Genomic DNA, 21,231 nt, shown 5'->3' with positions numbered 1-21,231 from the left:
TATTATTCACTCAGGCATCAAACACACTTTATGAATATTTCATATGTGTCCAACTCAGGATAGAAGAGAAAGTTACTAGACTATTCTGCTTGATCAGGTCCAAATATTCAGGTCTTAGAGACCAGCCTCATCCTGGAAGAGAGCAGGACACAGGGGTCTGAGATAGTCAAGGACAAAGAAGCAACCAGCATAGGCAAGAGAAAGTGTTTTCCATTTCTTCTGGACAGTCTACCCTAAAGATAGAACCTTTCCCTGTGAGATGTATCTGAAGTATGCTTGATACAGACCAGAGGTGAGTTCCTTATCACAACAGGGAGAAACTGAGAACTAAGGAAGGACACGGGCCATGCCACAAGGCCGCCATGCTGTCCATCAAAGCCAGGAGCCCCATCTCAGTGTATAGTAGGCCTGATAAACAGCTCCCTTCCCCACCATGTCCACCTCCCCCAGACTATCCCAGGCCCTAAATATCCTGTCTTCTGGTCACCAAACTTTTCCTCTTGTTTCTAGAATTCTCAGAGCACCAGACCAGGACCCCACAGACCTATCCTCAAGTTGAGATTTCTCAGACCTAATGCCAAGCTAACCTGTCAAGTAGTGAATGAGACCAGATAAGTGGAGGAAGATCCCATCCTCCACCCTACTGTGCATCTCCACTGAGGATCAGCACCAGGGATGTGGTTTCTGGAGGCAATGCTGCTTATATTCCCATTTCTCAGGGCAGGGAGTTTTGTAGAAAGACCATAGGAGCAGTGCACAGTCACTCTTTGTTTGGGCTAGTCTTTCCTTGGAAATAAGAACAAAGGCCCTCATGAGGCTCAAGCACCTTTCCGTTTTCCCTGATGACTTTAATACCTCATCCAGATGAGGAAATTTACTTCACATCTCTCTCTTTGTCTTCCAAAATACTCAAAAGTGTGGAGACCCAGGCCTCTCTTTCCCACCTGAACACCTTCAGGAGACGTTAGGAGGAACCTCAGCTTCCTCTTGGTGGTCAGGGGCAGAAGGATGCATTCAGGCAGGCTTGTGTGCCATCGCTTGCCCCTGCCCAGCTCTTCCTCTCTCCTTCCACTTCTCTTCAAAACTCTGCTTGCATTACTAGTTAAAATAATAACTCTCCTTATTAGTTTATCTACTTCCTAGTAAGGTCCAATTCCTAAAAAACAGGTAAATCTGAAGCTGAGACCATGCTCAAATTTCTTGCATTTACATAAGGATCTCTTGCAAATTGATGCAGACACAAAGGACAATGTCGATTCCCTGGGACTATCAGAAGAGGGCAATGGGAAGTCCCTGTGTCTTGGGTTCAGAGTTTCAATTTGGGAAGATGGAAAAGCTCTGGAGATGGATTGCGGTGATGGTTGCACAAGAATGTGAATGCACCTCATGCCGCTGAACTGTACACTTAAAAATGGTTAATAGGGGTTGGCCCAGTGGTATAGTGGTTAGGGTCACTCACCCTGTGTCAACAGCCAAGAGTTTGCAGGTTCTAATCCTGGGCATGGACCTACACACCTCTCATCAAGCCATGCAATGGAAACATCCCACATACAAAATAGAGTAAGATTGGCACAGATGTTAGCTTAAGGTCAATCTTCTTCACATAAACAAAAAAAGTTGATGGCTAAATTTTATGTTCAATGTATTTTACCACTATTTAAAAAGTAGTCATAAAAACAAATCTCTTGTAATACAAAAGGAATAAAGCTCTAATGGTCGAAAACACTTCTTGTAGAAAGTGGGCAGTGATCTCCTCTGCATATATATGGCATCTTTGGAGCTACATTTTCCTTTTGAGCATTCAGGTTTCTAAGACAAGTAGAAAAGGCATAATGTCTGGTTGTTGTCACAGACTCACAAGTAGCTGCACACCAGCATTTCCCCCACTAACACGACATAGAAGCAGCAGCTGTGCGGAGAAGGAGCCAGAGGTCTGTCTGGAAAGAGGACTCGGCTGGAAATGAGACCATGAGATCTAGGGTAGAAGGGAGGGAGGAAGGCGGGAGATCTGGCCCATTCTTCTATGGTACTTTATCGTCCTTGAAGTTTCTTGAGCGTCTTCTGGGTGTATATTAAGGATTATGGTTTGTTTGGGGTCTATTTACACCAAAATTGAGAAATTTTCAGCCATTATTTCTTCAAATTTTTTTTCTTCTCCTTTCTCTCTCTTCTCTCCTTCTGGGACTCCCATTACATGCATATTGCATGTGGTGTCCCACACATCCGTGACACTCTGTTCAGTTCTCTTCTTTCTTTTCTCTTTCTGTTCACTGAAAAGTTCTAAAGCCATTGCTAATTTATTAATGAGAACCTCACAAGAGTAGCCGAGCTTCTCTCCAGACACAATGGCTAAGCAGAGGCACAGGTGCCTTCTGCCCTTGGCCAGAGCAGCAGAGTCATGATCAGCTAGGTGTGGGTCCAATGAGACAGGGGGCCAAGAGGGGCAAAAGGAGAGCAGACAGGGGCAACCGCTTGGCAATATGATCTGGATCCAGGGGGTACCCTGGGAGACCCGGGGTCTGAGTCACTTGTGGAGTAGACATGCAGCCCAAGGTAGTGTCCCAATAGCTTAGAGGAAAATTATCAGAAAAAATGTGATAGCGCAGCCAAACATGCAGGAAACCAGCTACAGCAATTGTGAGAACTCTCATGGATCTCTTGACAAGATGCACTCAAATGATAAATACCTACTTTCGGCCAAATTACATTCTATCATCTTTGATTTTCTATGCTTCCAAGACGTCATAAATATTATTTAATAGGCACTTAATAACCCTATGTGTTAACATGCAATTCATTAATAAATCACTTCAACATTGCTAAACAGACTGGGGTTTCCAAATCGAGGGTGAGGAGGAGGCCCAAGTCATCAAATGTAGGAAACAGTGATATCTCCTAAAAGCTACAGCCACATCTGGGATAGAGAAGGAAAACGAGAAGACACTTGACATGTTCCACCTTCTGGGGAATGACTGATCCAACAGATGCAAAAGCAGCATAAGCATTATGCCAGTGTGAGAAAGATGTGAGAAGTATTCTCATATCTATATTAAATTATATAAGCACAAAGAAAAAGAATTTAAACTTTCATGCTCGATGCTTGTATTCTAAGTAGCATCATAACGAAATTTCACCTGTCTGAAAGGAAAGAGCCTCCAAGCATCTGTGTGCACAGAGCTCTGAGAGCAACCATGCCAGGTTCCTCACCAGGGATGGGCAGCCTCGGGGGCAGAAACTTTGCCTACATCACGGTCTTCAATGGGGCATCAGAATACCTGTGCCAGGTGGGACAGGAGTGACTAAGGGAACTCAGAATGAGAGGCAAAGCTTTGTTTCTCCTCTTTCAGTCTCTATCTACATGACCCCACCTACTTTAACAGTGGGGCCTTTAAAGCTTTGAAATATCAAGAAGTTGAGAACAACATTAGCTTTATCAGGTCAACCTGCAACCAGAGAGCGACCTCAAGTGCATTTCTCAGTCAAAGCCCTCCTCTCAAGCTCTCCTATTCTGTCAATACCTTCTCTTCCTAGAACTCTCATCAATGCCCCATCTGTACTTCATTCCCAATCTCTGCTCCTCACTCTCATGCCTAACAGTTTGAAGTTGCCCAAAACTACCAAGAAGTTGATGAGTGACTCGGCTCTTAGCTAGTGTGTTTTACGAGAGACCAGTGCTAGTACTTTGGCATTTGTACAAAAAGAAATGTTCTTCAGTTAAAAAAACAATGAAGCTCTACAAAGAGTAGGATTGGATAGATGCATGTTGTTTTAGGAAGTACACAGTTGCCTAATTACAAATTCAAGGCATACTGTTGTCATATTCATACTTTGGAAGGTCTCATTTAGGGGAAAGGGATAGCATTTCTGGCTAATCCCAAAGCCTCCAGAAAGACCGATCTCCTCTAAAGGATTCCAGAATTTTCTCCTAGAGAATATGGTCTCCTAAGATTGTGGCTCTTGCAAAACCCTCACCAAACAGCCCTGTCTGAGTGAGGGCAATAGGGATGTAATGAAAGCTCTTACCTTGAGAATCAATAAAATTGGGTGGAAATTCGTGGTCACAGAGCTGGCTCCTTCTTCCTTCACCTCTAGGATTGAAAAGCCTGAGAGGAGAAGGCACAGAGCACTTCAGGCCTGATCAACCATTCCGAGAAGATGCTGCTGCTCTGTTCTGGTTGGTCAGTCTCCTACCCTCCAGGGCTGAAGGAGGTAAGTGCCCCTGTAGAGAATCAGAGGCATGGCTTATTCCAACACTGACACTTTCACAGTGTCCCAGTGAGGCTGCCATTATATCCTTCCTTGCCTCAGTCCATTCCCAGAAATTGGCAGATCTCCAGATCTGTCACTGGCTATGCAGTGTGGAGAAAGTACAGAAAAGAAAGCTCCTCCTAAGGACACCTGGTGGATCTTCTCCCTCCCAAGGGTCACATCCTTGTCACCTGGAAAATGACTTAGTATTAGGATAAGACATGAATCTAGTGGAAGGGGAAAGCTGAAAATGAGTGTTATAACATTCTCCACTCTCCAAAACTACCAGTGGTAATGTATGCCTGGAGCTATGGTATGAATCAAGAACAGAAGAGCTAGCTAATACTCCATTTCCTAGGTGTCACTTTCACCTTCTCCCTATTCTTCGGAGCCACTCAGCTCTCCCAGGGCACATATCCAGAAACTAATAGAACCATCAGAATGTTGCCTCACTGCTGCTCCCACCTTCCTAGTGGAGACTGGCTGCCACCCAGGCCCCTCTAGCCCATTTCCCCATCTCCCTCTGATTTCCCATCATTTGTATTCTGCTTTCTGGGTGACTTAGAAAGTTAAAGCTGTGATGAAGTTCAGATTGGATTAAAACCACTCCTCCTCTGCTGTTGACCAAAGCAGATTTGAGGACTGTTCATTAATGTACCCAGCAAGCATTTATGGGATTTGTAGTATGTGCCTGAGCCACATGGGGAAGAAAGAAACCAGAGTATTCGGCTCCATGAGCATGAAATGTTCAAGTCTAGGACCAGATCCATTCTAGAGGTAAGCGGATCACAGAGGTCTAAACAGCTTGAGGACCAATTCACCAGGCTAGGTCAGAGATATCAGTTTGCATGTCTTCTAGGAGAGTCCCATTAACATGTATTTGAAGTGTGTTTGCTCCAGAACAAGGGCTGATCGCCTCATCTCTACAGGAGGAAACAGAGAACTAAGCCAGGAAACAAGTCATGCTGCAAGCCCGCCAGCTGCCCTCTGAAGCCTGCAGCCCCCTCTCATTGTGTTGGTCCCTGAGGACACTCAAACCACCTCAGCCTCTGAACATCCCATGGGTTTAGGCCACGAGGCAGTGCTTGGCCCATGTTTGCCATGAACACAGAGATCCAGGGCAATTTTCTCTTTCAGGGAAGATCAGATGGGGCAGAGAGGCCAGACCACAGTCCCTGCCTTACATGGCGTCTGTACTTTCCTACAATAATGTAGATGGTGGGAGTAGATGTGGGGGGTCCTGGTACAAGACAACATTGTGACATAGCCCACTGCAATGGAAGGTGAGGAGCACAGATGAGTCCTTGTCTTCCTGGGATTCCATGGTAGCGTCTCAAGGCCTGGAACTCAGCAGAGTCACTGAGCACACAGAGCCAATGACCAATCAGAGGAGCAACATGATCTGCTGAGACCAGGACACAGTGACTGTGGGACTCAGGGGTGGACTGCATGGAGAGACATCTGGATGGAAAACAGGCTGCTGAAGAACCGGGCTGGGTCACTGTTGTCCAGCCAAGAAAGGTGATACTGTCCACTTTTCCCTTGCTCCCTATCTTACTCAGCTGCAGGTGTGCCTTAGGCTGGAAGTTCAACCTGCCTTTCAGAGACTGAGTTGTAGCTCCTGTGATTTACCCAATCCAGCTTTTCTTTAGAGAAAGAGAAGTGTGATCCTGGGTGCTCACAATATCAGAAAAATGGAACATACCCAGCAGGTCATTCCTGTGCTCAAAGCCTTCCTTCAACAAGGATTATAATAATTATTCAAAGGTCAACGACATCATGCTACTGAACATACCATCTTGCTGAATTTCAGGTGCAATTGCACAGTTCACAAGGGAGCAGATAACTCATTCAGGGTCTCAGTCCCCCCCTCTCCTCCACCCTGTCTGCTCTCCTGGGCCTGTGTAATAGGAGGGGGCTTGGGAGACTTCGGGCAGGGAGTGGGGGCAACCTCACCTGTGGATCTGAGCCTGGCTGGACCCAAACTGCCATCTTTTTCCTTTCTGACCAGCTGCAGAGCAAGTCTCACCTCAACTCAGCTGTGAAGACCATCATCCTGCCACAGAGACAAGAGTAGGTGAGGCCCGGGCAGGGGTGCAGTGTGGCAGTCTGGGGACAAGTGACAAGTGGTAAAAAGGCAAACACACTCCAGGAGGTGGATGTAGACGTGCAGAATGAGCAGAAGTGCAAGGACCTCTTCAAAAACTCCATCCAGCTGTGTGTGGGGAAGCCTAAGGACAAGAAGGCCATTGCAAGCCTAAGGAGAAAAGAATCTTCCCATCCTTGCCCCAGGGACACAGTGATGCTGGGGTGACATTGCCAGGACTTCTCTCACTCAACAACCAATGGTTGACCTGGGTCCACTCATGGGTGGAGGCTTTCTGTTCCCAGCAGTTTTAACCCAGGCATCTCCCTCAAGCCAATCACTTGACCTTTGTCCAAGGACAATAAGATGAGGGCCTGGGACTGGGTGAAGCTGGAGAGAGGACACAGCCAGGACACAGGTTCATGGTGCAGGTAGATCACAGGGGATCCAGCAATCCCCCTGAAACTCAGAGCCAAGGTAAATGGTGAACACTCAGCCACTACCTCTCTGAACAGCTGGGCCCTGAGAGGTGGTCAGGAGAGCCCCTGGGAGAAAAGGATGCTGAGAGCAGTGTGAAGCCAGAGGGCTCTGACTGAGACTTCACCCTTCTCTGTGCACAGAGGGACTCCAGGGGCACACTCATGTGGAACAATATGCCCAAGGGCATTGGCTCCTACGCAAGAAAGAATGGGAAGCTTTGACATAGCTTCACCAGGATCTTCAGCCTTCTACACCTGGAGAGAAGCACAATACTTCAGACAGCATGACCAGACTCAGGTACCCCCAGGATTGATCCGTCCATCTTTTCAGGGGCAGAGGCCAGCACTGCCCCCGCCAGAGTGGAGGGGAGGGGAGGCTGCCAGGGTATTAATAAACTCCCATCTCTAAAGTGGAAATCGTTGATTCCTCCTTCATTCACCATAATATGCTAGAGCCTATAGCATATTGAGTAAATATGTCTTCTATTTATCAAGAATGTCTGTTTTTTGTGAGAATGGATTCAGAAAAGTAACCTAATTTTTAAAATATCCACCTTAGAGAAGGTAGAGCATAAAGAAGTAGTCTGCTGAATGCTTGCCGTTCATGAGTGTGTTTGACTATGGGAAAATGTACACTGAGTGGAAAACTATTAATACTCATAGAGAAAAACAGTAGAGGCAGAAAACAGCAATAAGAACATTAAAATTCCTGAGAATTCCACCACCCAGTCATCTTCATCCTTAATGCTTAAGCAGGTTGCCTTCCTCTGTTTTCTATGTCTTCATAGGATGCTGTTCCTTCAGCAGAATTGGGGTTTGGCTGTTAGAACTCATGATGCCTCCCTTTCCATGACTCCTTCACCTCTCATCACGCTGGTGAGAGTGTTGGGATAATCTGTTTGCAAATATTTATAACTGTCAGGCACAGGGACATCAGAGCCGTGGTTCACTGCACCCCAGACAGACTCCTTAGTGCATAGGAATTATTAGGACAATTGTCATGCATTTCCCCATTGCCTGGCAAAAGTGACCCACATCTGTTGAGATGAACCCTCTCCCCTGATACCAGGCACTATGATATGGGTAACAGTCCCCACCTCGGGCTACAAGACCCAAGCATAAACCAATCAGGCCCCTCAATTCTGACAGACCCGCTGATGGTTTCTTTTGGTTCAAGGAATATCAAGTCCGGGAACTTGGCTCAAAATCGTGGGATAAGAGAAGCTCTGTTTGTCACGGAATATTTACATGAAAGAGGGGATTCTAAATATTCCAAAATACAAGCCTAGACTGGTGGCCAGAGAGGAAGTGGGCTTACCATTTGGGGTTTGGGTGTGTCCAGCTCTACATGCTATTAAGGCAGGTCCAGCCTCTATCTCCCACCACCAAGCAGACCCCCACTACAGCCTTTACCAGCTGGTACCACTGATTCTCAGTCTACCCCAGCTGACTGCCATCTTCTCAAGTGGGGGAGCTATCACGCTCATCTCCCTGGAGTTAGCTTTCTAAATAATTATTCATGACTTCATCAGGATGGAAAAAGAGCCAAGAGGTGAGAAAAAGAAACGTTCTTGTTTTGGTCACTGAGGGGCTCCAAGGGTCCAGCTCCTCTGCTGGCTGCAGCAAAGGCTCCCCTTTCTTGCTCTTTCTTCTTGCTTTTACTTTGTGACTCAGCACTGGGAGTGCAAGTCTGATGAGACTGCTTCTGTCACCTACCCAAAGCCAGAGAACTTCAACAAATCACCTTGCAGATGATGCAGGAAAACCAGCAGCACAGGTGGAGGAGGTCTGTAAGTTCCTGGGCCACACCCCTGCCTTCCTCTCCCCGACCAAGTATTTAGAAGGAAGAGCGACCAGCAGCTCTGACCTGGGTGGACTTTCAAGGAAGATGCAGCCACTCCTGCTTTTGTTGGCCTTTCTTCTGCCCCCTGAGCCTGCAACAGGTGAGTGACTATCCCCATGCCAGAGGCTCCAGCCCATCTCACAAAACCCTCTGGACTCCTGACCCTTCTACCCAGTACAGTCACTGATTTTCCTCAATTTCAGACCAAAAATTTTCTAGAACCCAGCTCCCAGCCCAAACAGACTAACAAGACTGATGCTACATAGACACACAACAAGGACGGCAGGAAGGCAGGGTGTTCACTAAAAGATTTAGTGTGTGAGCTTCTCTCTTATCAACTGGAAAGTGGGCTATTCATAGAAAGGCATTTGGCAGAGGAAATGGAGCTCTAAAAGATAAGTAATTAAAATCCCTCAGTCCAACTCAGGAAAGGGCAGATCAGACAAACCAGCTGCAGTAGTGGAACTGTCACTGGAACCAGTTAAAAAACAGTTTCACTTCTTGGTGCCCTCATCCCCTCACCCCTCCCAGGAGAGGACCCCAGGGAGCAGTGGATGTCAGAAGGGGCTGGGTGACTGCATGCAGGGCTCTCCTGTTGCTTTGGCTCTGCCAGAGGCCCAGGGATCCCATTTTCCACCCCATCTCCCTCGCCTTCCCAAGCCATAGGCTGCTCCACACAGGGCCCTCCCTACATGGTGATGGTCTTCAATCCCACAAGCACGATCCCCACCAAACCTCAGCAGAAAGCTAAGTGAAGGCCATTCATTCACACAGTCAAAAAATGTTTACTGAGATCCCAGGACAGGTTAGCCCACAGGACATGAGGATTGTAGAAAATCCAACTCCATAAGCTCATGGACAGATTGGTAGATACGGGCACCAGTCAGGATCTTAGCAAAGACTGAGAAGGGTTGGGAGACTCCCTGACACAGAAGGCGTCAGCAGAGCCCTGTCCACAATCCCTTCGGGCTCCACCATTGTGAAGACAGCTCTCATCCCTCCCATACATGGTTTGAAGCAGGACAGGGACAAGAAGCACCATCCTCTGCTTTCTCACAGGGGCTTTGGAGGCTCCACATTCCGAAAAAGTTATTCTGCTCCAGGAAGAACCTGGGAGGACTCTCGCCTGGTTTCTGCATGGCATTGTAGACCCCACCTTCAATCGCCACATTCTGGAGCCTTCCCTCCTGACGACAGCTGTTTCCAGAAAGCCATCTTCCAGTTTTTTCTTTCAGGAATCATCATCGGAGGACATGAGATCAGGCCCCACTCTCGCCCCTACACGGCATTGGTTCAGGTTTCCATGAAGAGGATGGCCAAGACTTGTGGCCGTGTCCTCGTGGAACTGGACGTTGTTCTGACAGCTGGGGACGGTGAGGAGCCGCAGACAGCTGACACCTCCTGAGACCCCAACAGGGAGCCCTGTCCTCTGCCCATGGACAGCAGCCGAGGGGAGCTCCCTCAGCTTCTGGTAACTCAGTGCCAGAAAAGCTCTTGCGAGGAGCCATCTGAGAGCATGACTCTGGGCCATGGAAAGTGAGAAATAGGACAGGGAAGCTTTGCAGTCCGAGGGTCAGACATGAGAGCAAGTGGCTCAGTTGAGAAGAGAGACCACAATGGCCAACTAAAGCAGCTGTGGAGGATGAAAGCATGCATTCTGGTCAACAGGCAAACTCAGAGTCCTTTCACAATATTGCCTGAGGGCAAGAGAAAGCTTCCAAAAGCCCTCCTCTCAGTGTCCTTGAGAAGCGTGGGACACACAGTCACTCAGAACCGGGTCCTCCAGTGGTCTCGATTTCCCCTAGCTGGAGCCTTGCCCTGCCCCGGCTGGCACCCTCCCATCATGACTCCAGGGCTGGATTTCCTGTGACTGATTGACCCCACATCCCCACTCTCCTTTCTCTGCAACTCAATCAGGGTGACTCTGGGGGCCCACGACATCCTGAATCAAGAGAGAACCTGGCAGGTCATCCCTGTGAAAGAAGCCATCTGCCACCCAGACTATATTCCTAGTGAATACTTCAATGACATCATGATACTAAAGGTAGGGATCCTCCCTGCTGCTCTTGCTGTCCTGGGTCCAGATTGCTTCCCCTCCCACTGGGACCTGTCCCTTCTCTCCTTTCCTTCCTGGCCACCTGACTAGTCCCAGTTGCTCAGGGGAGAGGGAGGTCAGTGCAGCCCCATCACTGTGTCCTGGCTCAGGAGGCCAGTGGCTGAGCTGGATTTACATGCCTCTTCTCATCAGCTAGAGAGAAAGGCCATGCGGACTGCAGCTGTGTGGCCTCTCATCCTGCCCAGGGGCACAGCCCAGGTGAGGCCCGGAGAGGTGTGCCGTGTGGCAGGCTGGAGGCTAATCGGCCCCAATGGCATAATTTCCAACACACTGCGGGAGGTGGAGCTGACTGTGCAGCAGGAACAGGTGTGCGAATCCTGCTTACATGATCATTACAACAGTACCACTCTGCTGTGCGTGGGGGACCCAAAGGAAAGGAAGACTTCCTTTCAGGTGAGACTGGGCATCTGCCTAGCTCGGCTTTGGGGAGAGGGGTGTTTCAGGACCTGGAGACCCAAGCAGTAGGGAGTCCTCCATCCCCTAGACTCTGAGCATTCTCCTGGGAAGAGAATGGGGGAGAAACTGGAGTGGGGAGTCACAGGCCTTCTGGGAGCCGAACAGGGGCCTGAGATGCATCCAAACATGGTGCTCCATTCGGAAAATGAATTAACAACACTCTGCCCCACGCCGGGCACAGGTGTTAGAAAACTGCTCCCTGAGTGTGCAGCAGTCAAACCAGGTGGCTCCTCAGAGCTGGCTCCCATCTTTGTTAAATGGCTCACCTGCCTTGCTGAGTGTCAGCCTCACCTGCCTGCTTCCATGTCCTTAAATGGTAGAACGAAGCAGAGTCCCACAGCGCCCTCATGGGGAGAGGATCCAGGACCTAGTGGAGGAGAGGGAGCCGCCCCTTGAGTGAAAGGAAGCTCGGACAATGTCCAGGGTCAGGACTGGGCAGCTGAGGGGGCCCACAGGGGCCTTCCCTGCTCTCTGATCTCCCACATGGAGGCCACGCCAGGCGGCCTTCTCTGAGAGGGCGCTTGGGATGCAGGTGGGCAGGACCGGGGAGAACGGACACAGTCCTCCCAACTCTCTGTCCACAGGGGGACACTGGGAGCCCTCTCATCTGTGCGAACATGATCCAGGGCATTGCCCTCGGTGGACGAATTGACGGGACACCTCCACGGGTCTTCATCAAACTCTCGAGGTTCCTGCCCTGGATAAAGGAAACCATGAAATGCTATGAAATGCCCCTAAGTATAGGAACCAGCCCACCTTCTCTGGAGCTGATCCAGAATGTCACCAGCAACTAAATAAACGTCTCTTAGCTGAGTGGGGAGCGTTGGTTTCTTGTTTATTCATTGACCCTCATTCACAGACACTTACTTGTCCTTAGAAGGCCAATGATACAAATCTGCTGTTTTCTGATTCCTCCTCTTCCCCATCCCACCGCCACCTCCCCCAAACCTCAAGTAAAGCTGTTACCCAGCTCGTTCTCACCCACATCTTTCTCTGGGTCTGCCCTTCTGCCAGGACTGCAGCTGAGCACCATGAGAAGAAAACATGAACCTCTGTGGTCTTGGGGCTCAGGGTGAACTTCTTACCTCCTTCCCTGTGTTATATGGCAGAGAGGAAGGGGGATGACACCATGGGTCTCAGACACCAAGCAGGCAAGCCTGGGGCTGCAGCTCAAGGACATAGCCCCCCCACTGGGGAGGAGAGAGGCGACCTGAGCAGGACTTTCTCTCCCACAGCCAGGGAGCTGGCGCAGAGTCAGGGTGGGTCTCTGGAGAAGCTCCTCGATCTCACCCAGCCTGAGGTTCCTCCCTGCCCTCCTGTGACCTTGGGGCCCAGCTTGCCCTCCAGTCTCCCAGCTGCCCCTTCTTCTCCATCCCTGCTTTCCATGGAGAGTTCTCAGTGTCCACCAACTCTTGTCCCCTTCAGACAAGCCTGATCTGAGTTGGCCACTTCTATATAGCCTCATTGCCTAAGACACCAAGAGCCCTGTGTGGTTCCAGCAGGGCCTCTCCCCTGAGAGGTCAGCCCAGCTCATGTTCTGTCCTAGAGGGCTACAGGGGACCAGGGTCGTGCTGGCAACAGGCAGACCCATGGAGTACACAACAGACAGGCTGTCTCTCCAGAACCCCTGCCCCTCTCTCACCTGGCCTAGGCCGGCTCAACCCCTCACATCCAGCCAAGTGTCCCCCAAGTGCTCAGAGTGCATTGGCCAACTGGTCACTTGATAACCTGAGTCCCCTTCAGCCTGTTCCTCTTAGTCACTGCTGGCCTCTAGGCTAAGACCCCTCACTGGCACCTAGGGCTGTCTCAGCCTTTTGAGTTAGCCCTACCCTCTCTACAGTAGGGCTGAAAAGCACAATTTTTCCATCAATATATAAACACACCCTGATTGAGCACCTGAGTGCTCAGCACTGGGGATCCACAGTGGACCTAACACACTCTGTCATCTGAAACCAAGGGACACTGACTGTGTGAGTTGTACCCAAATCATGTAAATTTCCTTCCCTCCTCACATGAGGCCACATGGCCTAGATCTCGTGGGTGGGACTTGTAAATGACATCATTTAGTTTCCAGGGGTAAAGTCACCAAACTCTGTCCACTGGAGCATCATCTTAACCTAGAGGCAAGGGCAGCCCATAGGGAGGGAGATGGGCAGCGAGGTGTGGGGGCCTGGAATTGGCCACACCAACATATCTCTCTTTGGCATGATGATTATTTGGCACTGGTTACTTTGCAGACAGGGAAGCAACTGAAAAGTAGAATTTACTTATCCTTTGTAAGAGACATTTACATTGTAAAGGAAATCTCCATCTGTAAGGATATCTCCCTCTCTACCCGGAAGAATGGGGGATGAGCTTATCGCTAGAAACTCTTAATCAATGGGGAAGGCAAGGACTTAAATCTGCATTTGTTTATTGTGCTTGTCTGGTAACCTCCTGTAACTGACTCCCCCCACCCCCAACATCTTCCTTTGTCTTTAGCAGGATATGATATTTAAGGTGGGGGCTTCAGCCATTTTGGCAAGTTGCTCAGCTTGCCTGAGCCACTCCCATGTATACATGTTATAAAACTTTGTTTAATTTTCTCCTGCTATTCTGTCTCATGTGAATTTAATTCGTTATCCAGCCAGATGAACCCAGAGAAGGTAGAGGAAATGTCTTCCTCCACTACAGAGGGCAGCCTTACCATCATTTGTCTTAAAAGTAGCAGGTAGGAATGTCATTGTACAGATTCAGATGGTAGGAAAAACTGTATTATGTATTTGTTTGAAGGGAATTAGAGTCAGACTCTAAACACCCATCTAATTGGACTGCTCGGAAACATGATCCCTGTGGTTACTGTACCTCCTGCCTGCGCAGAATCAAACAAGAATCAGGGAGGTTCACATGGTCTGGCAAACTGGAGAAAGGTCTCTCCTCTTAGGCCACCGTGGATACTGCTGCATCCGCAGTTTCCAGACTACCCAGATTTTTCGACTTTGGGATGGTTTTGGCTTAGAGCCTACACATAGAGTACAGGATCCTTTGCTGAATGAGGATCTCCCTGTGTTGGGCTGAGCTCAGGAAACACTCCCAGCAGCCATCTCTCCAAGGGCTTGCTGCTCATATGGGGCACGACCTGGGAGCTGAGCATACGTTCCAGCTCTGAGCTACTGCTCCAAACACACAGCACTACCCTCTCATGACAAGGGGTACGTACTCTGGGATCATGTAACCATCACAGGCATGGCCTTTCCCACCTTGTTGTGCACAGACCAGGCAGCAACACCATCTCTTCATGACTGTGCACACTTTCACAAGGGCAGAGGAGTGAGGACACACAGCTTCTGATCTGGAGCCGAAAAAATATCCCTGCTTCAAAGACATACTGACAAACTGATTCCTTGATGGAAATAAAGAAAAAGGAAAATGCCAACAGCAAAACAAAAATAATATTTAAAAAATTTTCCCTGGCACATGCATATTGAGTGCAGATGTAACATGTACTTGAGGAAATGGTTCTGTGGCTTAAAACACGTTGAGAACCCTGCTGTCATTCTCCTTCCTCCTGTGAGAGATGAGGGGTAGACACAGTCCGAGGAGGGGACAGTGGTTGACTGAAGCTACCACAGAGTTAGAACAGAGCCTGGACTGAGCCCTGGCACCCTGACAGCCAGGCCATCAAGAGCCCTGACATGTTGTCTAACCCCTGCCCTGGGATGACTTCCTGGCACCCCTGAACAAGAGCTGAGCTTCTGCTCAGAACCCTCCCTGGAGAGGAAACCTCTGGGCTGCTGCACAGCCATTCTGTGACAAGGATTCCAACACCTCGCTTGGTGAGCTGAAGTCTGCTCAGTAGCACATTTGGATGGTGGTGGGTGAGCACCCTAATCATGCTGATTCCTTCAAATCTCCTTTATCTGTGGAAGTGTCCCCTGCCCCAGCCCTGCCTTTGAGGAAAAGATCCTTCTGTTCCTGAAATACCTCTGTAATGAAAATTTAAATAGAAATAAATAAAAGATCTCTGGAATGATCTCAAGGAAATGCCTCTACTCACCCAAACCCACTCCCATCTCCCCTCCTTCCCTCCAGACCCACCAGAAGAGCTGGGTCCCAGGATGGCAGGGAGAGAACTGCCAAGCCAGCTCCTGGGGGAGAGAGGCCCCAAGGAATGTGAGATCTTGCTAATTTGGGAACATGTCTTGGGGTGGCTCTGCCTTCCTGCCCACCACCATACTCTTGCTGGTTCCCCCTTGTGGACTTACAGAAATCACAGTGTTGATTTCCTGTCTTGCTATCCTACACAACACTGCTTTTGTGCGACAAACATATTTCACCATAAAAGAAGTGCAGCCACTGGTTCCTTTTCATCATAGGCCTATTGCTAGACTACATTCCTCATCCACAGATTCGGGAAGCTCAGTGAACCTCGGTGAGGACAAAGGAATCCACATGTAAGCATATAATAGTCAAACTGGTAAAAACCAAAGATAAGGGCCCACCAACTGGTGCAGCAGTTAAGTTCATGCACTCTCTTTTGGTGGCCCAGGGTTTGCGGATTTGGATTCCAGGCGCAGACCTACACACTGCTTATGAAGCTGTGCTATGGCAGGTGTCCCACAAATACAAAATGGAAGAGGACAGGCACAGACGTTGGCTCAGGACTAATCTTCATGGAAAAAAAAAAAAAAAAAAAACAAAGATAAAGAGAAAATGCTGAAAGTAGACAGACAGGAAAGCAATATACCTTACTTTAAGAGAAACACCAATAAGAGTAACAATGAGCTCTCATCAGAAACGACGCAAGTCAGAAGACACTGGGATGACATTTCTAAATAGTTAAAAGGAAAAGGCAACCAATATCTGAATTCTATCCTCAGTGAATATATTATTTAAAAATGAAGGCAAAGTAAAGACATTTCAGAAAAACAAATGTACGAGAATTTGTTGCTAACAGCCCTGCAGGGCAAGAAAAACTAAAGGCAGTTCCTCAGCCTGAAGGGAAATGATCCCCATTGTAGGCATGAAGCACAAAAGAGAAATAAACGTGTAAGATGTGACCAAATATAAAAGACTTTATATAAATTTCTTTCAAAGATGAATGACTTTTAAGGCAAAAATGCTTTAGGATTTATGGAATACAGTGGCAAAATGTATGACAAAAATAACTCAAAGGGTAGGAGGGAGGATAAATGGAAATACATTACTCCAGTGTTCTTTCATGAAGTGGTATAACATTAATTCAAAGTAGGCTGTGATATGTGAAGGAGGCAAATTGCAAACCTAGAGTAGCCACTAAAATATTATATACAGATCTAAGCAGAAGCCAATAAAGAAGACAAAATGAGATACAATAAAGGAAGGCTGGAAAAGAAGGAGAAAGGAACAAAAAATCACACAAGTAGAAATCAAACAGTCATATGATATTCTTCAACCTAACCCTATCAGTGGTTGCATTAAATGCAAGCAGATTAAACATTCCACCTAAAGGGCAGAGATTGTCAGTCTGGATAAAACTGCAAGACCAATTTTGTGCTGTTTAGAGGAGACACTCAAATATGAAGACATGGATAGGATGAGAGTAAAATTATGGAAGAAAAAATAAAGGCATGTCCTGCAACACCGATCGAAAGAAAACAGCCTTGCCCATGGAGTGTTCTCTTTAATTTTAGAATTTTTGGCCACTTATGAGATGAAACAGAGTGTTTCGGAAGACTTTTTATTTCTATTTTTTTCCATATTTTATTTCGATTTTTCTTAATCTGAGTCAGCTGAAAGTCTTCATTATGTTTTAAGTATATTTTACTGTGAACTGTCTAGCCTTTTGCTCATTCTTCTTTCAGGTTCTAGATCTTTTTCTTCTGAATTTTCAGAGTTCTTTATATATTAGATAGATTAGCTCTCTAATTGTGATATGTGTTGCAATAGTTTTTTTTCCAAGTTCGCTGTCTGTATTTTGAATTTGCTTACAGTGCTTTTTGACATGCAAATTTAAGAAGTTTTTTTGTTTATATATTGAAGTTTATTTATCAATCTTTTCTTTTAATGTTTCTGGATTTAGAGTCATTGCTAGAAAGGCTTTCTCCTTTCTAAGTTTATAAAGGAATTTCCCCATGTTTATTTTTAGTGCATGCATGATACTGTTTTTCATATTTGAATCTCTTATCTGTTTGGAGTTTCTGCTGGTGGTTTGTGTGAAATGTGACTCCACCTTAATCTCTTAGCAAATCACTGTCTAGTTGCTCCAGTATCATGTATTAAAAAGTCCATCATTTCCCCAATGATTTGAAATGCCCCCTATGAAAAAGTACATTTCCATATGTACTGGGGAATGTTTCTGGATTTTCTATTCTGTTTGATTGGTCTCTCTGTCTGTTCATGAATCAGTACCTGTCTGTTTGCAGGAAAGAAGCTTTCTAAGATATTCTTAATATCATTACACTTAATATGTTTACTTATTTGATTAATCCCCACAGAGATTTCTATAACAAATCTCCCACATCCCCCTCGTCCCCTATGTGGGTCCTCTACTTGCAACATGTAGGCTCTGGCATTCCACAGCAGTAGCCCCTTCGTGTCAAAGCCCACCACACCCTAATCAGCCTGCTCTGACAAAGGACACCAGCCTGGCCCCTGTCTGTCTCCTCACTCGAGCTCCGATACCACCTACTAGGTCAGCCCCTAGTGTGAACACCCTGCTCACCCGACTCGGGCATCCACTCCCTGCACTGGGCTGCCATCCTCACCTCACAGGTAGTCTGACACCCCAAGCTGTGCTGCCCAGTGCAGGGTGTCTGAGCCAGTGTGAGGTGACGAGGGTGTCCTCTCAGGAGGGAGGCCTGGCATGAGCACCTTCCCCACCCCACACAGACATGACTTGGACACCTCCCTGTGGTTCACTGTGGCTCCCCTGCCAGACTCACCATTGACATTGTGCTTTGTTTCTTTAACTAAGGTTCCATCGATTTTTAAGAGAATTGAGACCAACATGTTTAGAACCAGTAGTATTTTCAATTCCATGACTCACTCCTCTTTTTCCATCATGAGGAGATAATCAAGAGAACTCGTTTAGAGAATGCTATCAGCATATCAGAAATGTCGCTGTCTGGGCAATGGTATGAAAATACTGCTTTGGCTCCCTGGCATCTGTTCCCATTTCACGTGGTAGCAGTAAGTCATTCAGGAGAATAACTTTGGGGAGAATCAGCACTCTTCCATTGTCAGGACCCAGGCTTTGGAGAAAGCAGACTCCAGCCAATCAAAGGCGGTGACCTGGGCTTAGGCAGATCAGAGCCTCTGACCAACTCTACAGGCACCTAGAGCAGCGTGACACATTGTGCTTTGCTGGGATGGCCTCTGTGTATCTCCCATCCCACAGGTTCTCCTTACAGGACTGCAACCCTCCTCCCCTCACAGGCGGGGTCTGTGCCCTTTCCTATTTAATTGGGGCCAGGGGTGCCTTTTGATTGCCCCAAGCAGTGAAATAGGGTAGAATGGATGCATTATGACTTCAAAGTCTAGGTAATAAAAAGAACACAGCTTCTGCCTGGCTCGCCTTTGGGAGACGCTCACTCTGGGGAAGCCAAGCATCACGTTGCGAGGAAGACTCAACAATCCCATGCACAGAGACTACTTGAGAGGCCCTGTGGAGAGGAAGGGACACGCCAAGCGGCCAGCCAGCACCAAGCACTGGGCATGTGTGAGCGAGCCTTCAGGTGATTCTGGTCTCCGGGCATCAAGCCTCCCTTGACTCCAACGGGAACAAAGGGGAGCTGTCCACACTAAAACCTGACCACAACGCACCACCGTTATCTGATCACTGATGGCTTTGGCTTTCCATCAGAAGCAAGGAATCTCATCTCAATGCCCCCAACTCTCACACACAAAGGGGCTTCCTTTTGAGGCCAATAGTTTTGTCTGGTGAATTTGTACGACTGAGCCCCACTCTTCTCTTGTTACTAAAGTATTTGCTAATATAGATGTTATTTTCCCCACAGATGCTTTGCCTTTAGAAGGCCCAAGTAATGCTTCCTTCCCTCAGTGAGGCTGAGAATCTCAGATTGCTCTTTGTAAGGCTGCCATGCTGGCTTTATTCTACCTAAATAGAAAGCAGTTAGGTGAAATTTCTGGTTCATTTCCCAGAAACTCCTTGTAAAAGGAATAGGAAAAGACCTTCCATCATAAACTATGGTTAAACAGAGGGGAGAAATATCCCAAGACTGCCAGAAGGGAATCCCATGTGGAGAAAACAGTGTAATGGAAGGATACCCAGGAGGATTATTTTCCTTGTTATCTGTGAGAAGGCTCCTTCTGAACTTGAACTTCCAGCCTGAGATACAAGGAAGAAATGCCAAAAATGGTACTTTCCCACTTTGTTCTGTTGTAACTCCTATAGAAAGCAGAGCCTGAAGCAAAAATTATGATGGGAACAATTTATTTGGGAGGTGCAAGGCTGACAACGATTGTGAGGAAAAAGGATTAGGTCAAGGAAAGATGCAATGCAATGAGATATGTGACATTATGACAGTTGGCCACTACTTCACAGCAAGCTGCTAAGAAAAAAAGGCAAGTTTCTCGGCAAGCTTCGTCAACACAATGGAAGTTCTCAGAACAATTGCAAGGTGTGTCACAGGAAGAGAAGAGCATTCAATGTCTGAAACAAATCTGAATGGAGTGCTTGCTAAGAGAGAGCTGCATTTGTAAAGAACAGTGTCTCTGAACCAAGCAAGAGCAAATCTTGTATAGGATTTGGAAGTGTGAAATCCAGAAATTAGTGGGCTTTCAGCAGTGTAAATGTTTTGGCATTTGCTGTCTTTCGTCTGTGGGACAATGGACATTGGGATGAGGTTGTAGCCGGCTGGCTGATATGATCTGGCTCCTCAGTTGTCCCTCGGGGAACCAAGTTTCATGCCTCAGGGAACTTGCTCTTTCATTCAAGACCAAAACTGGAGGGGCAAGTAGTAGAGATGGGTCATCAACTGAGAGGAAGAAAGAGGAGAGAGAGAGAGAGAAAGAGTGCACCCAGCTAGTTTAGTCATGAAAGGAAAAGGGGCTTTATCAGTAAGTGAGAGATGACTGAGAGAGTCTGGTCCTGGCCAGTAAGGACTAAGGAACAAACTCTTCCTGGGGAGAGGGCCTAAAGGGGGTCATCCACAGGGAACAATATCCCAGAATAACTGGGAATATCAGTTCTTCCTTCTCAGTTTTTCTTGAAAATAAACAGATCCCTTGAGCCCAACTGCTACCCCCACACTGTAGCCGTGAATTTCTGACTCTTGTTGCCCAAAACCTTTAGAAGCCAAAGCTTTTTCCGTGTCCAGCTCAGTGAGGGACCATCACAATGACCTCTCTCTCTCCTGCACCCACTACTTAGCAGTGGTTTGCAGGTGTGCCCTCTCAGGGCAGGAGAGGAGCTTGGCCTCTGTGCCCTGGTGATCTCCCCTGAACAAGGGAACCCAGGGTCCCAAATACAGGAACAACATGAGAGTCAGAGCATCAGGCCCAGGGAAGGGGCATTAAAGGTAGAAAAAGAGCCAGCAGGGCTGCAAACCCTCCCCTTTGTAGCCCAGCCATGCTTCCTTCCTGGGGTCTGCTGTTCATATTCTCCCCCTTGAGTCTCCATAGACTTCCTGACAGGATCCCACTTGGGGTCATTTCCAGACTCAAGCCTGCCCAAGGGAAAGAAAAGGAGAACACCAGGATCACACACAGTGTGCAAAGTAGCTGCGAGGGAAGGGCTTTCTTGCAATCTTGCGGGAAGGATGGAAACCTTGGTTATCTTACTAGACAACGGGTTGGTTAAACGGTTTCTGTAGGTTTTACAGATACCATTTATTAGATTAAGGAAATTTATTTCACTTTTGGTCTGATAAAAGGTTATCTTTGTTATCATGAGTGGATGTTGTTTTTTGTCAAATGCCTTTCTGTCTATTGAGATAGTGATATGATTTTTCTCTTAGATCTGTTTGTTGGCAAATTGCATTAGTGGATCTTTCTAAGTTCAAATGAGATCTACACTCTTAGT

The 21,231-nt window shown here is 47.5% G+C and overlaps 1 protein-coding gene across 1 annotated transcript; it reads left to right on the top strand.

The window, feature by feature from the left end:
* The first annotated feature begins 3,191 nt into the window (after positions 1–3,191).
* Positions 3,192–12,022, top strand: LOC100055651 (granzyme B(G,H)-like). Its single transcript, XM_070243564.1, has 5 exons — positions 3,192–3,284; positions 6,260–6,321; positions 10,574–10,700; positions 10,905–11,078; positions 11,813–12,022. Exons 1-5 carry the CDS (start codon positions 3,192–3,194, stop codon positions 12,020–12,022), a joined length of 666 nt encoding a protein of 221 aa, XP_070099665.1.
* Positions 12,023–21,231: the final 9,209 nt, after the last annotated feature.

Source organism: Equus caballus, chromosome 1 (genome assembly GCF_041296265.1).
Source record: "Equus caballus isolate H_3958 breed thoroughbred chromosome 1, TB-T2T, whole genome shotgun sequence".
Classification (NCBI taxonomy): Eukaryota; Metazoa; Chordata; class Mammalia; order Perissodactyla; family Equidae; genus Equus; species Equus caballus.
This window is presented reverse-complemented; position numbering and strand designations above follow the sequence as displayed.

Bases quoted from the DNA above. Each gene is read 5' to 3' on its own strand.
- LOC100055651 (XM_070243564.1), top strand. From the start codon at position 3,192: ATGCCAGGTTCCTCACCAGGGATGGGCAGCCTCGGGGGCAGAAACTTT. The intron at 10,701-10,904 runs GTAGGGATCCTC...TCTTCTCATCAG, and splicing joins ATGACATCATGATACTAAAG to CTAGAGAGAAAGGCCATGCG. The intron at 11,079-11,812 runs GTGTGCGAATCC...CTCTGTCCACAG, and splicing joins TGACTGTGCAGCAGGAACAG to GGGGACACTGGGAGCCCTCT.